The following is a 25,490-nucleotide window of genomic DNA, read 5'->3' on the forward strand; positions in this document are numbered from 1 at the left end:
GTTTCTCTTTCTTCCCCTCCCAGGCTTTGCACTGGGAGGGCTCTCCAAGTAGCCCTTGTTCCCCCAGCATCCCTCCTGCCTTCCCTCCACCTGACAGCTCCAAAACCATTCCTGTGGTCCTCACCAGGCCCAGGCTAGGGACAAACTCCCAAGGACAATACTTATGTGTGTTTCTACGTCTTTGTGCTTTAAATGCTTCTAAGTCTTCTAGTTTTAAATTGCTTTTCCCAGTAGCAGCAGGGTTTTTTCTGTAGCATCACTCCATCTGCAGACAGCCAACGCAATGAGCAAGTTGGAGCATGGTCCTACCAAGCCAAGTGCTTTGGCCCAGAGTGTGTGAATTCATAGTGTGAATTTTGGGGCTGTCATATGCAGGGACAGGAGTTGGACTTGATGATCCTTGTGGCTCCCTTCCAACTCCGGACATTCCACGATTCTGTGATTCTATGATTCTAGATAAACTCCAGCCATGTGTCTCCGGCTTTCCCCAGCAGGCCTGGCTCACTAAGCTGAGCTCAGGATCAAGACAGCTAAAAAAAGGAGAATCATCCCCTGCCAATCTCAGGCTGAGTACAAGGAGGCAAAGACAGATGCCCTAGCAAGCATCATTGCTTACCTAGCACAAGTTGATGAGAAGGGCTATGAAGATTACTGCAGAGATCCTGTCATCCTCACAGCAAGTGTGAGCCCATGCGCTTGGAGATATTGATAGCCCAGAGCTCCCAGTTCCCCAGCCACTCCCAGACCTTGGGAAAGCCCTGGCTGAGGGCACAGCCCATGTAAAGGCAGGTTGGGTGCTGGTAGAATATGGAGAATTTCCAGAGCAGATGAAATACTCCAAGACCTTGAGCTGCCAGTTTGAAGAAGTCTACACATTTTGCAAGTTACTAGAGTATGGCAAAGTATCAAGCAATTGAAACAGACTCTAAAAATAATAGAAAGTCATGGGCAAGTTTAATGACAGGTGCTTTGACATGCTCTGCTTTTAACTCAAAACTCTAAGAGCATCAGGCATCTAGATGAGCATGTGTAAGATATGAGGATCAGCTGGAGAAAAAATGTCTGGAAACCTTTCACTCTTGTTATCTGAACTAAGGATTGCAGAGAGATGGAAACCAGCTTCCAGGCTCCAGGCTTTATGTGGGAATCGCTGCTTCCACATAACATCAGCAGTTTTCAGCATGACAGCAATGTGCAGACAAAGCTGGGGTAGCCCCTGTGCAGCCCCTGACATGGGGTGTGTGGCCTGTGGGGCTTGAGAGAGCCCTGTCCTTGCAAACAATCTGGTGGGCTTTGTCTTCTTACCTTTGATTGTCACAGGACCAAATCCAGCATGTGCGTGTTCATGGGGCTCTGCAGTAGGATATTCCATCCATCATTTTATACATCCACCAGTCCTCCAAGAGACAGGGACAGAAGCTGCTGAGCTGGTGACAAAGGGGAGCCATTTTTAGCCCCATGCATAGCTGGATTGAGTTCGCTCCCATAGGGGGTTGTCCTCTAATGGCCTGTGCTCACAAAAATCTAGGCTGAGGGCATCAAATGCTGCATCCTGCTGCCATGGTTGCCATAAATGGGACTGACACTCGACTGAGGTCTCTGTGAGCAGAGATTTTTCCATATTGCTGTTTTTAAATGCTCCTTGCCATTTTCACTCAGGTGCATGTAAACTGAAATATGGACTTTTTTCCCGAGGAAGAGAAGACCTGCTGGTCAAGGCTGAGCCCGTCACAGGGACCCTGCCCAGGTTGTAATGCAGCAAGCTGACAGAAAGCACTTGAGTGCTCTTCTACGTTCACGTTCTCTCAACCACTCTGTTCCTCTTGTTTGTTTAAACAATGCCCTTGCTAACTGGAGACAGAAGCAGAATTTTTTCATCCTCCTTATAGGGTTGGTTTGCTGCTTATCTCAGCACTGGGAGGAATTCTTAGCAAAAAAGCATTTGCTTTTGTGTTGCCACCATAGGCTTTAACCCATATCACTGGGGATTTCAGGAAACCTGGTGTCTCTTTCAAAGGGTTTTTATGCAGACAGCTTCAGTTGAGAGGGCCATATTCCACAGTTTAATTTATTTGGCAGTAAACAGACAGCATGTCAGTCACACACTGTGAAACATGGCTCTTGAAATTGCTTAGATGTTCTTGATCTCACATGTGTCCAGCATCAGGGGGACCCCACTGAAGTGGCCTGTATCAAGATGCTGCAGCTACTGGAGTGGCAAAACCCTTAGGCAGGGACAGGGAACAGATCCTTGCTGTGGCAGCACCCTCCCCTTGGGTACCACAGCCCCACACATCTTCTAGCACCTGCCTCTGCCAGGACACAGCAGCTCAAGGACATTCAGTTCCTCTGGTCTTATTGGGGCAGTGTCAGAAAGGTCTCTGCAAGGGGATGGGTATTAATCACTGGCAGCTCCTAAAGACCTGAAAGTGTTTGAAAAGGCAGGGAAAAAAAAAAAAACATCTCTGCTGGAACATTTGTTTTCTCTGCCCTCTGGAGAGGCGACTCATTGGAAAGGCAGAGGAGGAGAAAAAAAAAAATAAAACAAAAATAAGTCCCAAACTGTCTGAAGCTTCGCTGTGTTTCCAGCCAGGGGAGGTAAAATCAGCTCTTGTGCTCACTCCCTCTTTCTGAAAACAAGTAGTGTCCAGAGACACAAATTTCAGAGGCAGATCAGCTTTCTCCATTGCTCTGCCATGTTAGGCGCCAAGGCCTGGGGCCAAGTTTATCCCCTCCCTGTAAAGTCTTGCTGGGCTCAGGGCAGAAAGGAACTCCACTGTTGGCGCTCAACCTCAGCACATGTTCTTTCTTGGCCAGAGCCATCCCCAAAGGATATAAAGGACATATAAAAGGCTATAAAGCTACTGGAGAGTGTCCAGAGGAGGGCCACAAAGTTGGTGAAGGGTTTAGAAGGGAAACCATATGAGGAGTGGCCAAAGTCACTTGGTTTGTTCAGCCTGGAGAAGAGGAGACTGAGGGAAGACCTCATCACAGTCTACAGCTTCCTCACAAGGGGAGGAGGAGGGCCAGGCACTGAACTCTTCTCTTTAGCAACCAATGACAGAACCCAAGGAAATGGCAGGAAGATGAGTCAGGGGAGGTTCATGTTAGACTTTAGGAAAAGTTTCTTCACTGAGAGGATCGTGGAGCACTCTAACAGGCTCCCCAGGGAGGTGTCACGGCCCCAAGCCTGACAGTGTTCAAGAAGCATTTGGACAATATCCTCAGACACATGGTGGGAACTGTGGAGTTGTCATATCCAGGGACAGGAGCTGGACTCGATGTACTGTGTGGGTCCCTTGCAACTCAGGACATTCTATGATTTTATGAAAGGATGGAAACAACAGTGTGAAAGTACCAAGCAGTACCTTTAGGGCAGGACTTAGAGCTGAGATTTTGGGGTCATTTGTTGACTTAATGCTCCAAATATTGTCACTGTTTAAGGCAGCATTGCCGTAGCAGCAGCCTCTCTCTGGGGGTAACTGCACAGGACTTTATAGGGTCTGTTCTGGGTTTGCTGGCCTTATCCCTGGGCAGCTCTGCATCGCATCACTCACAGGGCTTGCCTGGTGGCATAGCAACAGCATGGCATAGCACTGGGGCGTAGTTCATGGCTTGGGTTATGGTCTTCAGAAATGAGCATCCCTGATGCTTCAAGTCTGTATAACAACAGCACTTCATATGCTGGTACCCAGAGGCTTCATGACTTCTATAGATTCAGGTAAGCCCTGATACTAGTCCAGAACAGGTGACTTGCCAAAGAGAGTCTGGACCAGGAGTGAACTCTGCAGACAGTTATTTAAATTGCTGAAATGCGAGCATTGCACTTGAACCTCCCTTGACAGTATATTACTTACAACTTCTAATAAAAGTTCAGCGTGACACTTAGCAACATGCTCATAAAAGATCAAAAGGCTTTGCTGTAGCTTAGGAGTCCATCAGCATCAGCGGGGTCCCAGCAGGGAGAGCAGGTAGGATGTTTGCTGCGTGCTGTGCTTGCAAATACAGATCACATCTGCACAAATGCCCACATTGTGTGTCGAGGCAGATGTCATTTTGTTTAGCAGTTTGACTGCAACTTGTGTGCATGTGTGTGCATGCACACGTGTTTTGCTAAGTTGACACAGAAGCCGTTGAGAGCAGCAGGACACATCAGTGTGAGCAACGCAGCACAAAATGGTTCTGTTACGGGTGTTTTCTGAGGCTTGAAGTCAGTCACTTGCATCACTGAGCAAAGGATGATAAATGTAGTGATGGTGAAGGGTTTATTTCTGCCCATTATTTCTACCATTGAGAGACCCTGATCCTGCATTTGGGTCACCATTCCAAGAGTTTTGTGGGAGTGTCTTGAAAAGAAGGGGCTGATCTTTGGGGCTATCCAGCAGATAACAGGAGTCAGAGGTATCTCTGACTGAGCATGGAGTTTAAATGAAGTTGGATACTGCTCCTGAAAGGAAGCCTGCACAGTTACTATTGATGTTTGCCCTTTGAATTGCTGTGGCATGCCCTCTGCTGTTGCTGAGCATCTCCTCGTTGTCTCCTTCTTTTCCCATGTACAGCTGTTTTTCCAGCAGCAGAGCCACCTGCCCCTTGTCCAATGTCTTCCCAAACAACAAGAGAAATTCTCCCTTGCCTTGAAACCGAGGCAAGAGGGATTTGAAATATGTTTTTCCCTGAGACACAAGCACTGCTATGATTGATACAAAATTTTGCTGCAGTGGCAGTGCTGGAGCAACTGATGCACAGCAGATGTATCTTGGGCTTCCTTGAATCCTGATTCCTGATGCTGAAGCCACACTATTAGACACGGTCCTATTATTTTGCATGGTCTCTACTGTTTTGTTTAGTCAGCTTTAACTCAGCAAAGTTTGCTAAATGATTTACAGGGCTGCAGAAATGTCTGCTGGCAGTTGCTTGTTTAAATTCATTTTGGGGAGTGCCAAAGCCATTTCAATAAGTGTGATGTCTCCTGTTTGAGGAATATTGTCATGGCACCTATGCCAGGTACACACAGGGAAGCGCAATGCATACTTATTTGAAAGGTTAGAGCAATTGTTGTCATAAGGGGGGAACTTGGCTATAAAGAAAAGCCACATACGTATGTGGGTGCATAGAAAAGAAGCACTTGTATGAGTTTCCATTTGCTTTCCTTGGGGAAAACATGTATGAGAACAATCAGGGAGAGGGATGGGGTAGTTGACCTAGAGGTCCTCTCCCACCCAAACGGCTCCATGATTTTATTCCTCACTGTGCTTGTTTTCCACTTCAAATTTTCCAGCAGGGATTTAAAATCCAGCCTTGACACCTTCTCAGTTCAGCACACATCTCTTCCCTGCAACACACCACCCAGGGCACTCTGTGCCCTGTGAACTGGGACAAATCTTGCTTATGGAGCATGATGAAACGTTGGAGCGAGGTTTCTGTCCCCTTTGTTACCTGCATTACCCACAGACCTGACTGACCAGCCAGGCACAAGGAGAAAATCCCAGAAAGGCAGAATAGGGAGAAATGCCAGATTTTGGCTCTGAATCCTGCAGTCTTAGAAATGAGATTTGCAGGTTTTATACTGAGAAAGGATATTGGGTTGGGCTGAGCCCTGGGCTGTCAATCCTTTGCTTGCAGAACAGGCTGAATTTTTAGAGGTTAATGGCAGTTTTTAGCTGGCATGGGCAGGGTTATGCAAAGCCAGGGGATAAGTTATTTCTGCTCTGTCAGCTTTCCTGGGTGCCTTAAGCAATTTCTGCTAGGGGTGTTTTTGATCAAATTCACATCAAACGTGTTTTCTCTCCTAGTCATTGTCACATGTATTGCACTGTTTGGCATGCTGTCCTTGGAGATCCAGATACTGATCGAGGTGGAGTCTCTCCTGTTTGATCCCCCAGTGATCCTGACTCCAGCAAGCACTCTGGGACCTGTAAGGGCTGTGGATCACTATCACTAGACATATATGTCAATGGGATTGGGAAAGAACAGCAAAGCACTGCTTTGTCCTGGTGTTACTGCATCCAGAGCTATGGCAAGTGGGACACCACAACTTCAGCTGTCCCAGGACAGAGAAACATTTAAGCATGACATAGGGCTCAGGCCCTGTTTTGGGCAGATCAAGAGATTGCCGTGCATCTTTGCCCAGCTGACCTCTTGAGAAATGTGATATTGACTGATGAATGAGGAAGTGCATTAGTCAGTGTTCAAAATTCACAATCAGATCAGAGCAAACATTGGGGATTCTTCAGAAAAGTATTTCTGGTCTGACAGATCCTGCCCAATATGGTCATCTTTTTAAGAAGAGAGTGAAGCAGCATTTGGTCTAGCATGTGAAGTCGTCCTGCCTGGCAATTGTCACTCCTGAAAAGTACTTTGTGAGGCACTGAGCATCAGCTGTGCCTCTTATCTCCCAGCTATTCAAGCAGCAACACCTCTCAGTCCTCCTGTTTCTGCAAACCACCTCCCACATCTTGTATCTCCACGAGGCCAAAGAAGAGCAGGCTGGACCCTTTTCTAGGATTTTCCTGGTAATGATGCTCTGGAGCAGGTCAGAGTTAGGTACTTGAGCCATACGTTGCCACTTAAACTTAATGCATGCAGAGGCCAGGGGAGTGATTGGTTTTTGTAGCCACAGAAATGATAACACAGCCCTGCGGTGTTACAAAGATTGATTCAGCAAGCCTTGGAAAAAGAGGTGGAGGGCAACCAAGAAAATAAGATCAGCCAGATGAATTTTGGCTGCAGAGGTGAAGGGAGGATAGAGGGACTGGTTCGCTCTCCCTTTGTTTGCAGTGCCCAGGCTAGTGTGCTTGATCACAGTTTGGTAGGTACTGTACTGTGCAGCCCCACAAAGACCTGGGCCGCTGGACCAGCAAACCAAGCTGCCACATCAGATCAGCTCACATCCACACTTCCCAAAGCATGCATCAGGCTCCCCATCATGTTTGCAGCACACTTCAGGCAAAATGTACATTAAGTACAGACATTTCATGTCAGCAAGGCTTGGTTCTGCAAATGACCCTGCATGGCTGTCTCATGGGGCATCTTAGAAAGACAGGATCACATCAGCAGGGACAGAAACCCTAATGAACCCACACATCTGTCGCAGACCAGTGGGTAACAGCTAAAATCATGTGTGACACAAGGTCATTTGCAGAATCTGGCCCGTTTCTGCAAATCTTCTGTCCCTCAGGAAGGTGTGTCTCTGCTCTGCGTGGTCAGGTGTTGCATTGCCCTCTCATGTGTCTCCCAACAAGCCTCGTTCCCTGTGGCTGGGACAGACACCTTCACCACAGACCTGGGTCTCTCTCTGCATGCAAGGCTGTCACCTCCTCACCATCAGGTGCAATTTTATTGTCAACTTGTGGAAGAAAAGCCTGATCTGCTCCTTTCCCTTTGCACTAACAAGACAACTTCCCTCCTGGAGTAGCTGTCAGAATGTTGAGCAATGAAGCTGCTAAGTGCATAAAAGCACTCACAGATGCCCCAGTCAGAAGAGTTTCATGCAGCAGACACAGACACTGGAGCAGCTAGGTCTCTTTGCATCTCTAACAGCACAGACAGGGCCTCAAGACCCTGCAGCCTCCGAGGAGGCTCACCAAGTGGAGGAGGACAGCAAAGCATAGTGAAGGAGGGGATGGAGGAGAAAGTGGTGCCTTGCTCTCAGTGGTTGGCTCCCACCATGCCCTGGAGTCTGGTCCAGGCTCCTCGCTGTGACCAGTTTACATGGCCTTGGCTGCTGGCTCTGATGATGTCCAGCCCTGATGATGATTTGGGAGCTTTCTCCCCCATGGCACCTGATCCCCTACAGCAGCCCACTTGCCCCTCTGCACAGGCACTGCCCAGTGCTCAACACTCACACAAGCTGCTTGAGGCTGGGAGTTTCCCAGGCTATGTGCCTGTCTCTCATGACAATCTTTAACTTCAGCTAATTAAGTGACTGGCTGACAAGCAGACATATGAGAAATCACTGTTGCAGCTTTCTGTAGGAGTCTGAGAAGACATGCTGGGATGGGCAACACCAATGGATTTGGCTTTGAAATGTCACCTCCAGAATATGCGTCCCTCGTGGTTATCCTCTCACCATGATCGCTGACCTTCTGAGTGGGAAGTGTCTCGCTGTTGTGGGCTCAGGCCTGGCAGCACCAGGTTCAGGCAATGGGACTCCACTCCCAACTGCCTACCCTGCATGTTGTAACTGTGGAACTGCAGCTGAAAGTCCTCCAAGCTATTCATATAGCTCTCCTGGGTGATCAGTGGAAGCTGGATGGGTGACAAGCTGCATAAGAGGATTATTCCCTCTATCGATTCAGAAATAAGTGTTTGTCTGTCCAGGCAACAGAGCAACAGCATGCTCTACTCTCATGGGCAAACTAGTTACTGATCGCTGTAATGGTTGTTTGGTTGTGTGTTTAGAGATGATCATTTTCCTGGCCCACTGGAGACACCATTATTGGCTGTGTGCAGTATATCTTGGCTCTTCCAGCTCCAGCTCATGGATGATCTGAGCACAGTGATGTTTTCTTAACTGTGAGATCTCTGACCTAGGTGCATAGCACGGTTGAGATGGGCAAGGTCTCTGGATTGGAAGGTCTCTGGATTAAAAGGTCTTTGGTCCAGCCTCTTCTCAGAGGGCCAATGTCAAAGCTAAAAGAAGTTGCTCAGGTGAGCTTTGAAAATCTCCAAGGATGGAGCTAGCTGCAGTCTCTCACTTGGAAAAAAAAATAAAAATAAAAATAAAGCAGTGTTTAAAAGGCGCAACTACCATTCTGAAAGAGAGCTAATAGATGCGTTGTGCAGCAATGAAAACCACCTTTCCCTGTGCTGAACTTGAACAGCAGTAGGAAGAAAGTTCTGGACTTGACACACCTCTGCTCCTGGACATCCGATCCTGTCAGGAAGAGCCCGCGGGGATGTCCCCACTCCCCCAGCATGTCCTGCCTGGATTTCTCTGGAGCTGACTGCTGATGCCCTGGAAACAGCAAGCTCTCTTGATCCTTGCAGTGCTTGTTGCTTGTCCAAGTCGTGAAAGGGGTTTCTGCTATTTCATGTAACTAAGAAGTATAGTGTAGATTGGGAATGGCAGAATTTTGGTGAGTCTATTGAGGATGTAAATCCATGGCACTCGTGTGCCATGACTGTGCAGATATACAGGTTCAAAAGGAATGCAAAGGTCCATGCAGGTTGTCACCAGCCATTCCTCATGCCATCTGATCCCACAAGAGAGAAAAGTCTGGTGGAGATAGAAGAGTTAGGAGACCCAGCTCCTTGCATCTGTGCCCAATGTAGCCCTCATTTAGCTAAATACATAGAAACCTGGTCTGGCTAGGAAACCCCTGAGACATAAATACATAGGGGCTGGGAGAGCATCAGTTGGAAATAGTGTTGATATGCCCATTCTACTCTTACATCCTTCTACTCCAAGGTGCTCTTGGCAGCTGTCAGAAGAAGAGGCTGTGTTGAATGGCTATTGGGTGCCATCACATATAGCAGTTCTTCCCATGGTGCACCATCCTTAGAGCATCATCAGCCAAGAGGACTTTTCCATGGGCTATTGTCACTAAGGGTTGTGGAGGAATGCTCTGTTAAAAGACCTTTACAGTTTGGATGAAATAGCATGGTTTGAAACAAAAACTAAATAATAATGGAGAGCACTGGGCAGAGATTTTTATGCCATGATCACGAAGATACCATCCTTCTCTTGTTGCTGCAGGGCGTCAGCAAGAGGAGGAAAGCTGGAGTTGCAATTCTGCAAGATTTGTTTTATTCTTTGATTTCTGGTACATGGAAATAAGATGAAACTCATTCTCTCAGCAATTGCCTTGGCTACAGACTCAGAGAAGAACAATTTCTGGTACAGAAATGCAGACAGCTGGATGTGCTGTGGATGCCCCTAGCCCTCATGCCAGAGCAGGGCTCTTCAGCTCAGGCAAGATGGACTCAACACCAATGGAAGGAAAATGCCGGCAGCAGTGGTGGTTTGCTGCAAACTTGCCCCATGGTTTCACTGAGAGTCCCTGCAGCAGGCAAGGAGGAGGACAGGAGGTGTGCCAAGCATGGTGGTTCAGGCCAATGCACAGCCTGGCTCAGCAGAGAAACCTCTAGCCCTATGCACTTGAATCTGTTGGAGAGATGCTACAAAAATTGCTCTTTCCCACTAGTAGTGTGATCGAGAGAAAAGGCAGGAAAAAAAAGTATTCCGGCTTTTTCAAGGGCTGTGGTGTTGCACACTCATGGGGTCTTGAGTGTTTGGCTTAAACACTCAGCTCCTAGAGATGCTAGATTATGGCAGAAACATCACTTTCATCCTCAAATCAAAACACATTCTAGACCTCTGTGAGAATTTGAGGAACAGCTTGGAAACACCATCTAGATTGACACCAGATGCACATGAGGTGAAGAAAATGTGTAATGTTTTAGAGGCTGCTTTAATCTTCTGGTTTTCTCTTCTGTTTCTTTCTCCCTCTGGTGGATTTGGGACTCCTGGTTTCTGGCCTTGCAGTGACTCAGCAGTGGGGGTTTCAGGGTGCTGTACAGTGTCCCTTTTGTTTTCTGTTTACACAAGCACTATCACCTCTTCTGCTGAAAGAACCTATGAACGACAGGAGAGATTTTAAATGCAAATTTCAGTATGTACTTGCACTGTCAGGATTTTGTGTCTCAACATACTTCATCCCACTGTGTCTAGCTGGGGAAACCAAGGGGCAGACATCTCAGCTGCTGTACTCAGTGCTGCAGACCACATCGCTCCCTGAGCCTCAGCAAACTGTCCTGGCTCTGCCCAGTGGCCCTGCTCTGCCTCATTCACACCATGTATTTTAATGCAAGAAAATCAGCCTTTCACAGTATGTGTACGGCTGAAAAAAAAAAAGGACTGCAGGCAACAGGCTTGCAAACTTTGCTAAGCTGGACACTGAATGCAGCAGGAGCACAGGACTAGGTGAGGCCACCAGGAAAATGGGCTGCAATCCACAGCTTGCTTGGACAGCCACATGCCAGCTGGGTGCTGCTCACATTGTCACTGCCAGTACTACCCAGAAAATCTCTGCCTAGGAGAGGAGTGCGAAGTAGAGACCATGTCAGAGGATCCAGCAAGAACAGAGTGTCATCAGTGCACATCCCAGATTCCTGTAGGAAGCAACCCTTACTCTAATGCACAATAAACGTCGCAGTTGCGTGACCTTCCTTCTCTGCTGGTCAAACCCTGCCGCATGGCAATGTGCATGGGAGACCCCGTGGAGGGGCTTTGCAGTGGGCAAAAGGCAGGGCAATGGAGATCAGGCATGCTCTAAGGACAGCCTGTGCTATCCTCATATGCTTGCTGTTTCTCAGATGTCATCTCAGACATCATTAGGAAGAAAATTTTGTCTGGGATTGGAGCCTCATCCCAGGGACAAATTTGCCTCAGTAGTTCTTGCTGATTGTAGCTTCATCCATAGAGCAGACTTGCCATTTCATTTGTTCCTCTCACCCTTTTTCCCAACAGCCTTGTACAGCAGAAACAGCAGCAGTGCATATGTCTACCCAACACAGAGCACTTGCTCGCACCCTGGAATGATCACTTGGAAAAGTGCATAACAGCAGCAGCTGCTGGCAGCGGCACTTTAAGCCCCAAGGAATTCCTATTAGTCTTGGGTATAAACATTAGGAACAGTTTTTTTAATTGGCACCCAGGTGTCTTTTTGTGAGAAAGAATAATTTTGTGGGGCTTTGAGGAATGCCACACACAGCAAGCCAGAGCACACCCTTAGGAAGTTTACATCTTGGTATCTCTACTGCCTTCAGAATTTACAAAGGCAGCTTTTAAAATTATTTTTTCTGATAATGGCTTTTTTTCATACATGGGGGGAGGGTGTGGTGTAAATTTTAATGGCAGTTTTCAGGAAAAATATTGATTTCGTTAGTAATGCTTTTGAAATTGTGCCATTCTGTTAATTCTGTCAGGTCCTCTTTGATAGCTTGGCTCAGAGCATTTTTGTATCCTTCATTAACTCATCAAAACAAGATCAACTGTGTGCTTGGTAACCGTTTTTCCTATATACAAACTATTGCAGCAATAATTATAAACAGAACAAATTATTACAGATATTCATTATCAAATACAATTACACTGAGCCATAGAATCATAGAATCATAAAATAGTCTGGGTGCTGCATTGTTACACTTTTCACAGCCATTGCTTGCTCTTGAGTAAATGGTTTCATTATAGGCATGAAGGGCAAACTTAATACACTTCTGACTCAAAGCAAACAGCACAAGAAATCATCCTGGCTGTTCCTCCAAGTGCTTGGCAGTGTTTGCTCTGAATGAGAATAAAATGTCCACTCTGCTGCCAAATACTTCTCAGCTTAACAGAGGGGCTCTGGGTGGCAGTACATACGTGCAAGAAGGGGAGAAAGCCAGAAATTATGGCAACATGTCCTGAATTTCACTCCCCTAGTGAGTGGCTTTCTTCCATGTTGATGGGTTTTCAGTGCTGGGACCTGCCAGGAACAGCAGATCCTCCTTAATCGTACATTAGAGCAGCCTCGGGGCTGCTCCAATTTGTGCTGGCTGCCCATGGAAAGCACAGAGGAACCAGCGACGGGACAAGAGGTGTTTCTTCAAAGGATGGGACAGACAGGCTTGGGCAGGAGGAGAATGACTGGGAAGCTTATTTAAGCAAGAGTATTCACAGAAGGGTAATCATGGAGGAAGAGCAAACCCAGCCAGAAGGTCAGCAGCAAGCAGAGGGCTACAGATAGTCACTGCATTGCCATTTTATTTCTTGTTATTATTGCTTTCCTATTTCTCCAGGGAGACCTTATAGCAGCCTTCTGGTACCCAAACCAGGCCTACATGAAAGCTGGAGAGAGACTTTTTACAAGGGCATGTAGTGATAGGACAAGGGTTTATGGCTTTAAACTGAATGAGGGTAGATTTAGATTAGATATTAGGAAGAAATTCTTCACTATGAGGGTGGTGAGGCACCGAAACAGGTTGCCCTGGAAGTGTTCAGGGCCAGACAGGATGGGGTTCTGAGGAACATGGCCTAGTGGAAGGCGTCCCCATGCACGGCAGAGGGGTTGGAATTAGATGCCCTTTAAGGTCCCTTCCAACCCAAACCATTCTATAGTACTATGATTCTTTGATTCACGTCTGGGACAAGGTCAGAGCCAGTAGGTTGTCCAGTCCTGGCGGCAATGCCAGACATATGTGACAGTGAGCAGGATGCTCCAGGTGGGAGCAGGGGTTGCTAGATTTCTGCCTCCCTATCTTTTCTTTCAAGGGCTTTGCACTGTAGGAAAAAACGCAGCAGTCCCCCTGACATGCTGGAGCACCTTGTACCCCAGGGGTTTGGTCACCTTCTGGCAAGCAGCTTCCAGCTGGGTGTTTCTGGGCTACCTACGTGAGACCCTGAAAAGAACTGGAAAACTTCCATGCTATTTTTTTTTCCTTGCAAAGCAATTCATTCATTCAATTTTCACCATATTGGGTGCCCCAAGGAACAAATCTCTATGCTGCTGGCCACAGCCTCCTGCAAGATTTTCACGCTTCATGGTGCATTCTTTGTGGCTGTGCTCTGAGCAGGGGCTCTGCCTTTGGACCTGCCCTGCTAATGCCACAGTGGCAATTCAGTAACCCTGGGCCATGTGAGAAGAGAGACTTGCTACATGACTCTTAAACATTTGAGGCTTGGGGAAGGATGTGCTGCTTGCAAAGGAAAATTTAAAAGTCAAATCTCACCATCAGTGAAGCTTTCCTTCAACCTGTCCTGACGAGAAAGACTGTTGCTCCCTTATGTTCCCCCTCCACAAAGTCCTACCTCTATCATCCCTTTGGAGCTTGTAAGCTGGAGCCTCCAAAGACCAAACTGAGCAGCTGATCATGATGTGCATGGATCTGCTGTGCCTGGTGAGACAGAGCCTTCTCCATGTGCAGAAGCAGGTTTAAGCAGTGCGTCGAGCTTTCAGGGCCTTGGTGGTTCCCAGTGCTTGTGCTGGGAGCCTGTGAGGTGTGTGCAAGCTGCCAAGGGGTTGTTCTGCACCCTGGGTTTTTGGAAAGGGTCATGTCTTGCTGACCCCAAGCTGAGGCACCTCTGAGGGAGGCTGGTCCAGGCTATGCCATGTCCAGCCATGGTCTCTGTCTATGTGGAGGACAATGGCATCCTGCGAGCTGCTGACTCTCTGACCCTGTGGCCCATGCTCACTCTGAGGCAATCTCGACCCGTCAGCTCCTGCCATTTGCTTTCAGCTGTGCTGCCTCTCCAGCCTGTGCTACTAAATCCACTGTTTTCTGTCCACAGTCTCCTTCTCCTGCCATTTCTACCCTCCTCCTCTCCCTGTCTCCCCTCCTCCCTTTCCCCCCCTTACTCTTGAATCTCTATTTCTTCTTCTCTGTTCCAGCAAAACGATATCAATCAAGGTGATAGATGATGAGGAGTATGAGAAAAACAAGACCTTCTACCTAGAGATTGGGGAGCCCCGACTGGTGGAGATGAGTGAGAAGAAAGGTGGGGGATGTGCTCTGGGGCTGAGCCCAGCCTGTGTGTCCCTGTCTGGCTCACTCATGCGTAGCACCTGCAACACTGAGCTCACATCTCCAATGCCTATGGAAAAGGGCAGGAGGGAGGAGACTTCCCATCCCCCCTGAACTCAGTCTTTCCCCAACCCACCAAGGGTGGTGGAGATTCTCCTGCCCTTCCCCATATGCCCCAGGGGGGATGTGCAGCCTCTTCCCCCCACCTGACCATCTCCAGCACCACGGCATCCGGGTGGACGTGAACTGCATGCGTGTGTGATGCCAATCATGTGTTTGCCTTTGTCTTGTGTTCCCACAGGAAATTCATTACCCTTAGAGTACTTGACCGTGAGGAGTATGAGAAAGAGTGCAGTTTCTTCCTTGTGCTTGGGGACCCGGTGTGGCTACGACGAGGAGTGAAAGGTGTGAGAGTAAAACCAGACCAGCTCTTGAGACGCTTCCGTCTGCTTTCTCTGTGTCTCTCTACTCTCACACTCCTTTCTCCTCGCACTTTGGCTCCTGGCCATTTTGCCCTCCCTCCTTCAAAGCTTGGCCACTGCACCTTTTTTGCTCTGTTTTCTTTCCTGTTTCATTTTGGGAGGACTCCATCTCACTCACAAGGGCCCCCCAGGAGCAAGATGTGCTCCCAGGAAGGCCCTGGAGCACCCCAGAAACATTTCAAGAGTGCTGCCCTGCCAGGCTGCAGCTGCACCTTCATTTAATCGAGTAGAAAATGCAGTCTCGGGAAGTAAAAAGGTGACGCTGCATCATTTTTATTGTAAGATAAAACAGACTTCACTGAAATAAAAGGCATGGCCAGAGCAGTAATTTTGGCCTTTTTATACTGGCAAAAGGCTCTGAAAATAGCTGAGAATCATGGCATAAGCAGGTAATACTATGAGATGCAATGAATCTAGGAGAAATCAGGTTATACTCAAATAGTTTCATGGCTCTGCACTGGGTAATAGCTTCTCATAGGAATAATAAAAACAATTTCATCTTTCATCACATAAAATAAAAACATTTCTAAACCAACTGCAAACCTTCCAAAAAAAGATAAAGTTCACTTATTTTTCCATGCATTCTTTCTGCTAGGAAATTAAGTGAAAATTAATGGCAACAGCTAATTCTGAACACTCTTAGTGACTGAGCAAGAAGCAGTTTCAGAGTTACTTAAGATAATTAGTTGCCCTACAACAGACCCTTATTAAAGCCTTTGTAAAAAATTGGCAGCAGTATTTGGTCTGTCTGCCTTGGAGCTGCTTTCTAATTTCTGGGACATAAGCTCTCCCTTCAGCAGGCATGGGTTGTAATATATTATTTGTTCAGGACAGAGAGGCCCCCCAGAGGTCCCCCATGCTGAGCGAGGACATGCTCTTGTATTTCAGGCTGAAAACACATCAGGCAGTGATGCCATGTTCCCCTTCACCACAGGTGCCACCTAGGTCAGCTGCGTTGTCCCCTCCATTGGATTTACTGTCAGTTTATGTGACTAAGTAGCAGAAGCAGGGATGAAAAATCAGACACACTGGCATGTCCCAGGCTCTGCAGGTAGGATTTGTACCATGAAACAGTGCTGGTAGCATCTATGGAGCATAGCTGGTGTTGCTAGGATAAAGTGACACATAGACAACTCCACTCAGCAGCTCTGGCTTTGGCCAGTGTCACAGGGACCAATGTGGGCTCAGTCTTGCAAGTCTGGCGAAAGCAAACATGCTTTCCAGGAGTCAAGGTTGAGAATCGCGATACCAACTCATAAGATCCCAGCTGAAATTTTTTATTAAAAATAAAAGGAAAAGGAAAGAAATTTCTTAATCTTCCTGGTCACAAAGATAATTGAGGAAACTCAAAAGAAGCTCAACTTTGTAAATTCACTAGCTGGAAGGCAAGTCTATATGCTGTTTTGGCCATGCAATGATTTTTTTTAAACACAGTTTTTGTGCTTAGTTTTGTACAAGAGGCAGTGAGGTGGGGTGAGAAGTATGCTTAGCACCCTGGAGACAAGATCATCTCTGAAATGTCACCCTTGGGCCATGTAGCCTTGGTGTGATGCATGCTGTAGGGGCCAGAGACCCACCAGTGCTCTAAGGGAGTGGCTTTTTATTTTGTTTTGGAGACCTAAAATTTTGAACAAGATCCTTGAGCCAAGCCTTGCCACAGACTTTTCTACTCCCATTGCACAGGCCAGAAGAGCAGCTGTCTGCTGGAGCTATTGCTCCTCATTAGGCAGCTGGAGGAGGTCAAAGCCAGTAGCCGCTGCACATATTGTGTCCTCCCCCGGGGCAGAACTACCTCCGAGACCAATGGAAGATCTTGCACATAAAATTCAAAGGGGAAAAATGAATTTTTGGTGTGTGATTTTTAATCCCATGTCCACCCCACATTTGCAATAGTTTTTATTTTAAATCCACAGTCCCATTAAATGTTTCTGTTCCTTTATTTTTAGTGCCTTTCTCTAAACACTAATAGTGTCCTGCAGCTTTACAGATCTGAAATCTCTGTCCTGGGATCTGGAGTCTTTCTGTGGATATCCCTTTTGATTTCATTATTCATTTACTTTTCTTCTTCTGTGTTTGTCTCTGTCTGTCTCCTTCACAGCCCTGTTGTTGAATGAGCTTGGTAAGCGCGCATTCATTTTTCTTTTCCATTTTTCCAGTTTGTCTGTGAGACAATTGATTTTGTTTGACATTTTTCTTTGCTCACAGCATTCTCTTTTAGGGTGGTCAGCACTATTTATGTAAGATCAGGTATCTAATGCCACATCTTACCTCGGAGTAGGGCCCCAAAGTCACTAACGTTAATGAGTGCCCGCTGTGCCGAGGAGCATTTATTGGGAGCAGCACTGTTACAGCCATAGTAAACCCGCCAACACCCCGAGTTTCAAACCTGCACCCTGCAAATTAACCCATCGCCTCTTACTCTGGCGTGGCAGAAACAGGATTCCTTGGTGACTTAAGGATGTTTGTGGCTGGACAGGAAAGCTGGCCAACAATTTTGAAGATGCTGTGCAAACTTTGCCTTTGGTCTTGGGAAGATTTAGAGCCCACCTGGCCTCTGAATTTCTTTGCTGGCCATCTCCAGGATAGGGTGGCCTCATTCCCCAAAGCAGCCCCAGGGCAGGCCTACACTGGTTTCACCCACTCCACAGCATATATGAGATACTGTGGGGTTGGCAGCTTGCAGATGTGGGTTGAAAAGTCTGTGTTCATGTCTCTCTGCACTGTCCCTGGGGTGCGTGTCAGGGAGCGGCCCTCCATGCCCATGCCCACAGTCCCTGGCCGGGGAGCAGGAAAGGACCACCACTTTCCTGTGTGCTGCAGGCTGCCCCTGTTGCTGCGCTGATGCTAACCCTCTCTCTCTCTTTCTCTCTCTCTCTCTGTCATTTTTGGTTTCATCTAGGTGACTTCACCATCACAGGTATGGATTTCTGCTCTCCCCCATCCCCCCCTTCCCTCCTCTTAATGGCCATATGCTCACCCCGCTCTTTCCTCTTGGTTTCCTCTTTGCTTTTGTTCTGTCCTGGAGGGAAACTCTGGAAGGGTAAGAAGGCGCCGTGCCGTGGCCCCACTGCCCCAGTCAGTCACACTAATGCCGTGTACTCTCACAGAGTGCTCTGCCTGCTGCACACAACTAACCCCCTTCCCAGGAAGGGTGAGCTGTCACCCCTGATGTGATAGGCAGGCCCACTCCATCTCTTGGAGCAGGACGGGCTTCTGAACTTGCTCCAGCTGTCCCCTCCCTGCTGCCCACATGGGAGGTGGTCACAGGGCTGTGCAGAGAACAAGGGACCTGTTCCCACTCCCCAGGCAGCAGCCTGAGCACTGCAGGAGCTGCAGGACCGTGTGGCTGCTTCAGGCACACAGACCTTGTCCTTCCCACCAGCAAGACCTGTCAGCAGGGTTTGTTCATCCATCATTAGCCAGCTGAGAACCTGTCATTAGGCTGAGCACTGCAGGGGGAGAAAGTCCCAGGTCCCGCATGTTGCAGAGCAGCCCCTCAGGAGCCCTGGAAACAATAATTCAGACTAATGAGGCTCTGACCACAAGACTTGTCCCTTTGACCAACCGTAGAAGAAGGGCTTTTCTACAGCGTGCTGCTGCCTGTGCAGACAAGGGGCAGCTGGCAAGGGAGCAACACTAACCCTGTGTGAAGTAGGAGTAGAGTTTACTAACCGCACAGCAGCAGTTTGCACAGGGCATATGTTCCCTCCTGCTGATCTCCTGCTGATCACTTTGATAGGCAAACCTCTCTTCAGGAAGGTCCAGGCTAGAGATCATCCTCTTCCTCGCACGATGGTCACCATCCAAGGTACCCTCAGCATGATGCCCAAGGGCTGTTGTGGGGTCTAACACAAACTGACAGGGGTGTTTGGCTACTGACAGTTTAACTCCTGTCTCCAGTGAATCCAGCCCTTCCTGGCCCCGGTGTCCTTCTGCTCATCCCTGGGGTAGACCAGTTCAGTAGAGGTCTGTGCAGGGACAGTAACAAAAACCAGGCTGCCTGCGGCCCCCATGCCCCAAAGGTTGCATGGATGACAGTGGAAGTGCAGACCTGCTCCATTGCTCTTGTAGTCCCTTCACTGCCTCCTCTCCCAGGTCATGCCCTGTGGATGGCTCCTTGTACCTGTGTGGCCCAGAACTATTTCCTCCAGCCTTACCATCCCAGCAGGACTATCATGTTTTCTAGCTGCCAGCTCCCTCTCCAAGGTAAAGTCCTTCTCAGAAGGAGGCAGAGCTGAGATTTCATACTCATCTCAGCCCTGGGGCTGCTGGCAGCTCTCTCTGGTTGTAACACACTGATGGAAGTGTCCTGACCATGCACCGATGCAGAGCTGGAGAATTGGGAAATGGAGCAGCCTTAGCGATGATCTGTCCCCTCCCAGCATCCCTGCGGCAGCAAGGTACAAGGCAGTAAGCTACTCCCCAGCCATGAGGGTAAACTGGACTCCCGAGGTTGGATGAGTTGTAGAGCTCTTGCTAGCTTTTCCCAGCAAAACTACCTTATCTACTGCTACATGACCTCCTCCTTCTCAGCTGCTCTGTCACTCATGCTCCCACCTGGAGGATTCCTGACCTCCCTTCTGATGGGAAGCCAGCTCTAGAGAGTGACCACCTGGGCCTGGCTCACCAACGGGCTCTTTGCTTTGCAGAAGACAACGAAGAAAAGCAGCCATTGACCAGCAAGGAGGAGGAAGAACGTCGAATTGCGGAGATGGGGCGCCCAGTCCTGGGGGAGCACACTAAGCTTGAAATCATCATTGAGGAATCCTATGAGTTCAAGGTACTGTCCACATCATCTGCCCCTGTTCTTCTTCCCCTCTGGCTGGGGACCCTCCTTTTGGGCTTGCACAGCATTGACAAGCACATACTAGTGGTATCACAGCAAAGCAAGGCAGCTCCTGGCATCACAAGGTCTCAGCGCAGGACTCAGGGAGGCTTTTTGAAAGATGGCTGAGCCAAGGCATAATGAAAGAGTGATGGTGGTGGGTTAAAATACAGTCTGCATTCTCACTCTGTCTATTAGCCCACAGCCATGGTCCTTGGGGGATGATCCCAGACTTTCTGTCCCACTCACAGACTGTTTGTGGTTATTATTATATTAGCACATCAATCTGGTGAGACTAGGAGCTGACTGGGCTCCAAAATGCTGCAGGTTGCTTCAAAATATAAGCTCATTCTCACAGTGATGTGCTACACCGAGGTCCTACTTACAGGCAGTATTGAGTGAGGCCCAAGTCTGGGGCTACCAGTATAAAGGGCTGATACCCTAAACACAAGAAATGGATGTGAAACTAAACTGCCGTGAATGCGTGTGCCAGACCAAGAGCTGAAAATTGTCCATTTCATTATCTTTTCTATTTTTCTATAGTATCAATAATAACAGATCACCCCTACTGTGTCACAGCAGTGGCTGCCTCCCTCCCATGGTTTTGCTGTGTGTTTTTTGTGCCTCTGAGGCATTGCAGCATGGGGGCAGCCCTCAGGCTGCCTGCTCAGGAGCATCTCCTGCCCACAGCACCTTCCCTGCTGGCACTGAGCTCTGTCCTCTGAGCAGCACAGAGAGGTAAAGCTCAGTTCTGTGAATGGCCCCTGGTCAAGTCCCAGTTAGTACTTTTGAAGCAGTCCAGTAAAAATTCTTCCCAAGACATTGGGAACAGGAGCTGTGGCATCTCAGCACTATTTGCTGTTAAACTTCTGCTGAGATGGTTCAAAATCTCATCATGAGCAGGTTTCAAAAGGTCCTTTTGAGCAGCAGTGAGGGGAATTACAAGTACTTACATTTGCTTTCACTGCTGGGGCTCTTGACCTGAACTTAAAATCCACTAAGTTTTTAATATGAGTGCATGGCTGCAAACAGCAGCACTGGTAGGTTTTAGCCCAGCATCTCCAGCCCAATAGCCCCTAATTCTCTCCTCTGTGTCTCCATCCACAGAATACAGTGGACAAGCTCATTAAGAAGACAAACCTGGCCCTGGTGGTTGGCACAAACAGCTGGAGGGAGCAGTTTATTGAGGCTATTACTGTCAGCGCAGGTGAGTTTGGACCAAGTGAATTACGATCAACCTCTCTTGTGTCTCAGCTTGGCTGTATCAATAATACAGAATGTAGTGGAGCAGCATGAGGCAAAACAGGTGGCAGAGTTATTTACAGCTACTGCATAAATAAGACAGCTGATTAAACCTTTTTGTGAGATCAAATTGTCTGATGTGTAGGAAACCTCCTGCATTAAGTGTGCCTTTAGCACCTGGCAGAGAAACACCCTGACCGACCCCCTTCCTTCAGGAATTCCTGCTGCTCCAGCCAGCTGTGGCTGGAGATTTTGGCTCAGCAGCCCAGTAGCTACAGCAGCACATGAAATCTGTGGTCATATCAGATCATATTTGATCATGTCTTCCCCCTCCTGGAAAACTGCATTTCCCTCAGAAATGCCCTGTTGTACCATTCTCACAGGCGCCAGTGCCATGTTTACCAGTATGCCCAGTATAGAATATATTAGCATTCTGACATCTGTAGGAGATGAAAGAAAGGCTTCTTTAGATGTGGTTTTAACAGCTGAAGACACTGTAATTCACTGGCTGGATGTTACAACCTCACAGTCCAGCCCAGGCTGCCTGTGTGCACACATTAGGGCAAAATCAACGAGCTTTTAGATTAAATTACTGAGGAAGGCAATTTGAGTTCATCTGGCCAACTGTGCATTGAAATGCATGGAGGAACACTCACACTTCCTACTTGGAGCTCTGCTGTACAGAGTAAACTCTGCCCAGCACAAAGTAATTAAGAGTGATGGCCATACCATTCACTCTTCACCTCTGAAAATGAGGACAGGACATTGTGCAGCAGCTATCTCCTCAAATTGTGATTCTTCCTCTTGTAGCATAGTTACTCTTAGAGCCTCCAGCCAAAAGCTTCCCATTATTTTGGATACAGCATGAACATACCATGCAAGACAATCCTTGCTGCAGGTTTTATAGCTAATACCACTAAATTAATCTATGCCAGAATCAATTATTTAATTGCATCTCATATTAAAGCAAAGATAATCTCTGGTACTTGGATCCCATCTCTGTGACACACGTAAAGACTGCAGTTATCTGAAAGCCCTGTTGCGACTGTGTCTTGAATGTACGGCCACCACCAGTGCCAACAGGATGATTAAAAACTATTCAATACATGTGGCATATTTTGGTGAACATGAGCTGTTCCTTGCAGCTGGGGAATAGTAGTTTGTCTTTGAGTTCTCAACCTACTTTTTTGGCAGGATTTAGCTGCTCAAGCTTTGTGCTGAGCAAGTTAAAATGCCTTAAACACTGGAATTTGGGTTTGACTTTTTCCCTGCAGCCCACCACAGAAAGCAGGTGAAAGTCACACATTCCCACTTCAAAATGTAACATACCCGCTAAGAAAAGAAACATTAAAGTGCGGTTTCCCACCCAATGAGCAACTGACAGCAATGTTGGCAGGGAGGCTGAGCTACAGAGCAGGAGGAGGACAGGGCTGCAGAAGGGTAGTGCGGGTGAAGGCAAGACCGTGCCACACCACGCTGGGCACCCCATGCTATCTGTGGGGCTGAGCTGAAGCCTCTCACCCACAGCTGTCTTCAGTGTTTGACCAACAGCCCAGAAAGTTCCTTTCACAGCAAAAACATCCTGAACCTTGTGAGCCTGTACCTGAATGCAACACTTGATCACCATGACCAAGAAGGCCACCAGCATCCTGGCTTGTATCAAGAATAGTATTGCCAGCAGGACCAGGGAAGTGATTGTCCTCCTGTACTTGGCACTGGTGAGGCCAAACCTCAAATCCCGTGTTCAGTTTTGGGCCCCTCACTACAAGAAAGACATTGAGATGCTGGAGAGAGTGCAGAGAAGCGCAACAAAGATGGTGAGGGGTCTGGAGCACAAGCCTTATGAGGAGTAGCAGAGGGAACTGGGAGAAAAGGAGGCTGAGGGGAGACCTGAAAGGAGGTTGCAGCATGGAGGGTGTTGGTCTCTTCTCCCAAGTATAACAGCAAGTGACAGCACAGGAGGAAGTGGCCTCAAGTTGCACAAAGGGAGGTTTAGATTGGATATTAGGAAAAGTTTCTTCCTGGAAAGGGTTGTCAGGCATCGGAACAGGCTGCCCAGGAAAGTGGTGGAGTCACCACCCCTGGAGTGTTTAAAAGATGTGTAGATGAGGTTCTTATGGACATGGTTTAGTGGTGGACTTGGCAGTGTTGGGTTAATGGTTGGACTTGATCTTAAAGGTCTTTTCCAACCACAATGATTCTATGATTCTGTGATCCAACCTCACTCTGCACTTCAACTCACCTTCACAGGATCTGGACGGCTTTTCAAAAGAGCGACATTACTGCTGCTTAACAAAATGACAGACAGATCTGGATGAGTGTTATGACAGTGGCACTCATTCATTTTTCAGTCTGTTTTATCATCTCAATGAAGAGAACCATGACAGTCCTGCTGCCACCATACAGCTAGGGAGAGGATTACAGTGTGAGCACAGCACAGTGTATCCTGCCAGTATCAGCCTTTGTTCAAAAAGCAAAAAAAGACAGGCCAGCATAGAGTTCCCAGTCTGAAAAACTGTTCCTTATCTCCATGACAACGAACAGAAATAGGGTATTTATATCTGCCAAAATAACAACACCATGCTGTTTCTGCCAGAGTGAGTTTGAAGCTTTAAAGCCAAGCAACACATGCTTTTCCATCAAGTTATTGTAGAGACATCAAGTTTCCCACTGCCTTTATCTTATGTGTTGGTCTTGATCTGCAAAGGTGATTTGAAGACTAACAATGAGTGCGAAGTTGTACCCCAACAGGGTGCTGAGTTTTACTTTTGCCTGGTTAGTCATGGTTTTATTTAGCTGAATATTGAAAACCTCCAAAGACTATGTCCATCAGCCAGGGTATGTATACCAGAGCTCCTTCCACCTCTCCCCATACAAAACATCCTCCAGGCTCCAATCACCTTGGTGGCCCCACTGAATCCCCTCCAGGTTCACCCCAGCCCTCATGTGGAATGCCACATCCCTTATGTACAGAGAAATAACTGTATTAGAGGCTCCCTCTTGCCATGCTTTCACTACCTCCATTACTACCCTCTCCCTTGCAGCTGCATCTCTGCTGAGAGCCCCAAGGATGCCAGCAGAGTGCAAGGTTTACATGTACTGGAGCTGAGCCAAATCAAGAGCAGGCTGACTTTTCAGTGGTGCTCAAAGACAGGATTAGGGGCAACAGGCACAGACTGAAACATAGGAGGTTCCATCTAATATTGAAGATAAAGTCTGATGAGGAGCAGCTGAGGGAACTGGGGCTGTTCAGCCTGGAGAAAAGGAGGCTGAGGGGAGACCTTATCACTGTCTACAACTACCTGAAAGGAGGTTGTAGCATGGAGGGTGTTGGTCTCTTCTCCCAAGTAGCAAGTGATAAGACAAGAGCAAATGGCCTCAAGCTGCATGAAGGGAGGTTTAGATCGGATATTAGGAAAAACTTCTTCCTGGAAAGGGTTGTCAGGCATTGGAACAGGCTGCCCAAGGAAGTGGTGGAGTCACCATCCCTGGAGGTGTTTAAAAGACACATAGATGAGGCTCTTAGGGACGTGGTTTAGTGCCAGCGTTGGGTTAATGGACGGACTCAATGATCTTAAAGGTCTTTTCCAACCAAAATGATTCCATGATTCTGTTTCCCTGTTCATTGCAGAGTGATTGGACCTTTAAAGGTCCCTTCCAACCCAGACTATTCTATGATTCTAAGATGTGTTGGGGCAGTGCCAGGGGAAAGGGTCAAGGAAGCAGGGGAGGGGGTCAGGACAAACCAACATCTGCTGAGCTCTTTCCCTGTCACCCACAAGGCAGCTTCTGGGCACAAGCCAGCCTGCATGTTCAGGGGACATGACTGTGGATGCACAACTCCCTGAGAGCCTTTGGGAACACGCAGCATCTGGCACTCAGGGTCTGAGAGCCCCCAGGACATCAGGCAGGATGGGCACAAGGACTCACATCCCCAACTCCCTGTTTGTGCTGGAGACCCAGGTCTTGCAAGTGCTGCGGGGACCACAGCCATGAGCAGCAGTGCACTGTGCAGGGCTGAGTGCTCAGCACAGCACGAGGAAAGCCAGGCTCTGACCCACACAATGTGCCTGGTGAGCAAGGATGGGGCCAGGACTGCTGGCAGGCTCATGCTGGGAAAACGACCCCTGCAAGGCATTAACAACAAATTGGTGAGAAGTGAAGCACTGACCTGGATCAGGGACAGAAAATAAAGAGAAGGAGGAAAGTGTATTTTTGTTGTGACAAATGATGCCCCATGGCTGGCTTACGGCCTGGGGTGCTTGACAGCTACCTGGAAAGAGTGCAAATGGAAAAGCGTTTTCATGTGCAGGGGGTGCCCAGTGACCTGGGTCAGACCAGACCAAAAGCAACGGGCAGTCAGAGATCATAGGGAGGCACATGAAGGGGCAGATAAATTGAACAGTGGAGGATAATCAGCAGTGATGGACCAGGGAGGT

The 25,490-nt window shown here is 48.0% G+C and overlaps 1 protein-coding gene across 5 annotated transcripts in view; it reads left to right on the forward strand.

The window, feature by feature from the left end:
- Positions 1-25,490, forward strand: part of SLC8A1 (solute carrier family 8 member A1) — a 145,310-nt gene that overhangs the window by 114,094 nt on the left and 5,726 nt on the right. For 4 of the 5 annotated variants that reach the window (XM_082048767.1, XM_082048769.1, XM_082048768.1 and 1 more), the window contains 4 exons: positions 14,804-14,907; positions 17,884-17,901; positions 19,634-19,764; positions 20,917-21,016. In XM_082048767.1, coding sequence (XP_081904893.1) covers positions 14,804-14,907; positions 17,884-17,901; positions 19,634-19,764; positions 20,917-21,016 — 353 coding nt within the window. The remainder of the gene's footprint in view (positions 1-14,803; positions 14,908-17,883; positions 17,902-19,633; positions 19,765-20,916; positions 21,017-25,490) is intronic. The other variant, XM_082048771.1, reaches the window with a different exon arrangement.

Source organism: Streptopelia decaocto (assembly GCF_964273445.1).
Source record: "Streptopelia decaocto genome assembly, chromosome: 3".
Classification (NCBI taxonomy): domain Eukaryota; kingdom Metazoa; phylum Chordata; class Aves; order Columbiformes; family Columbidae; genus Streptopelia; species Streptopelia decaocto.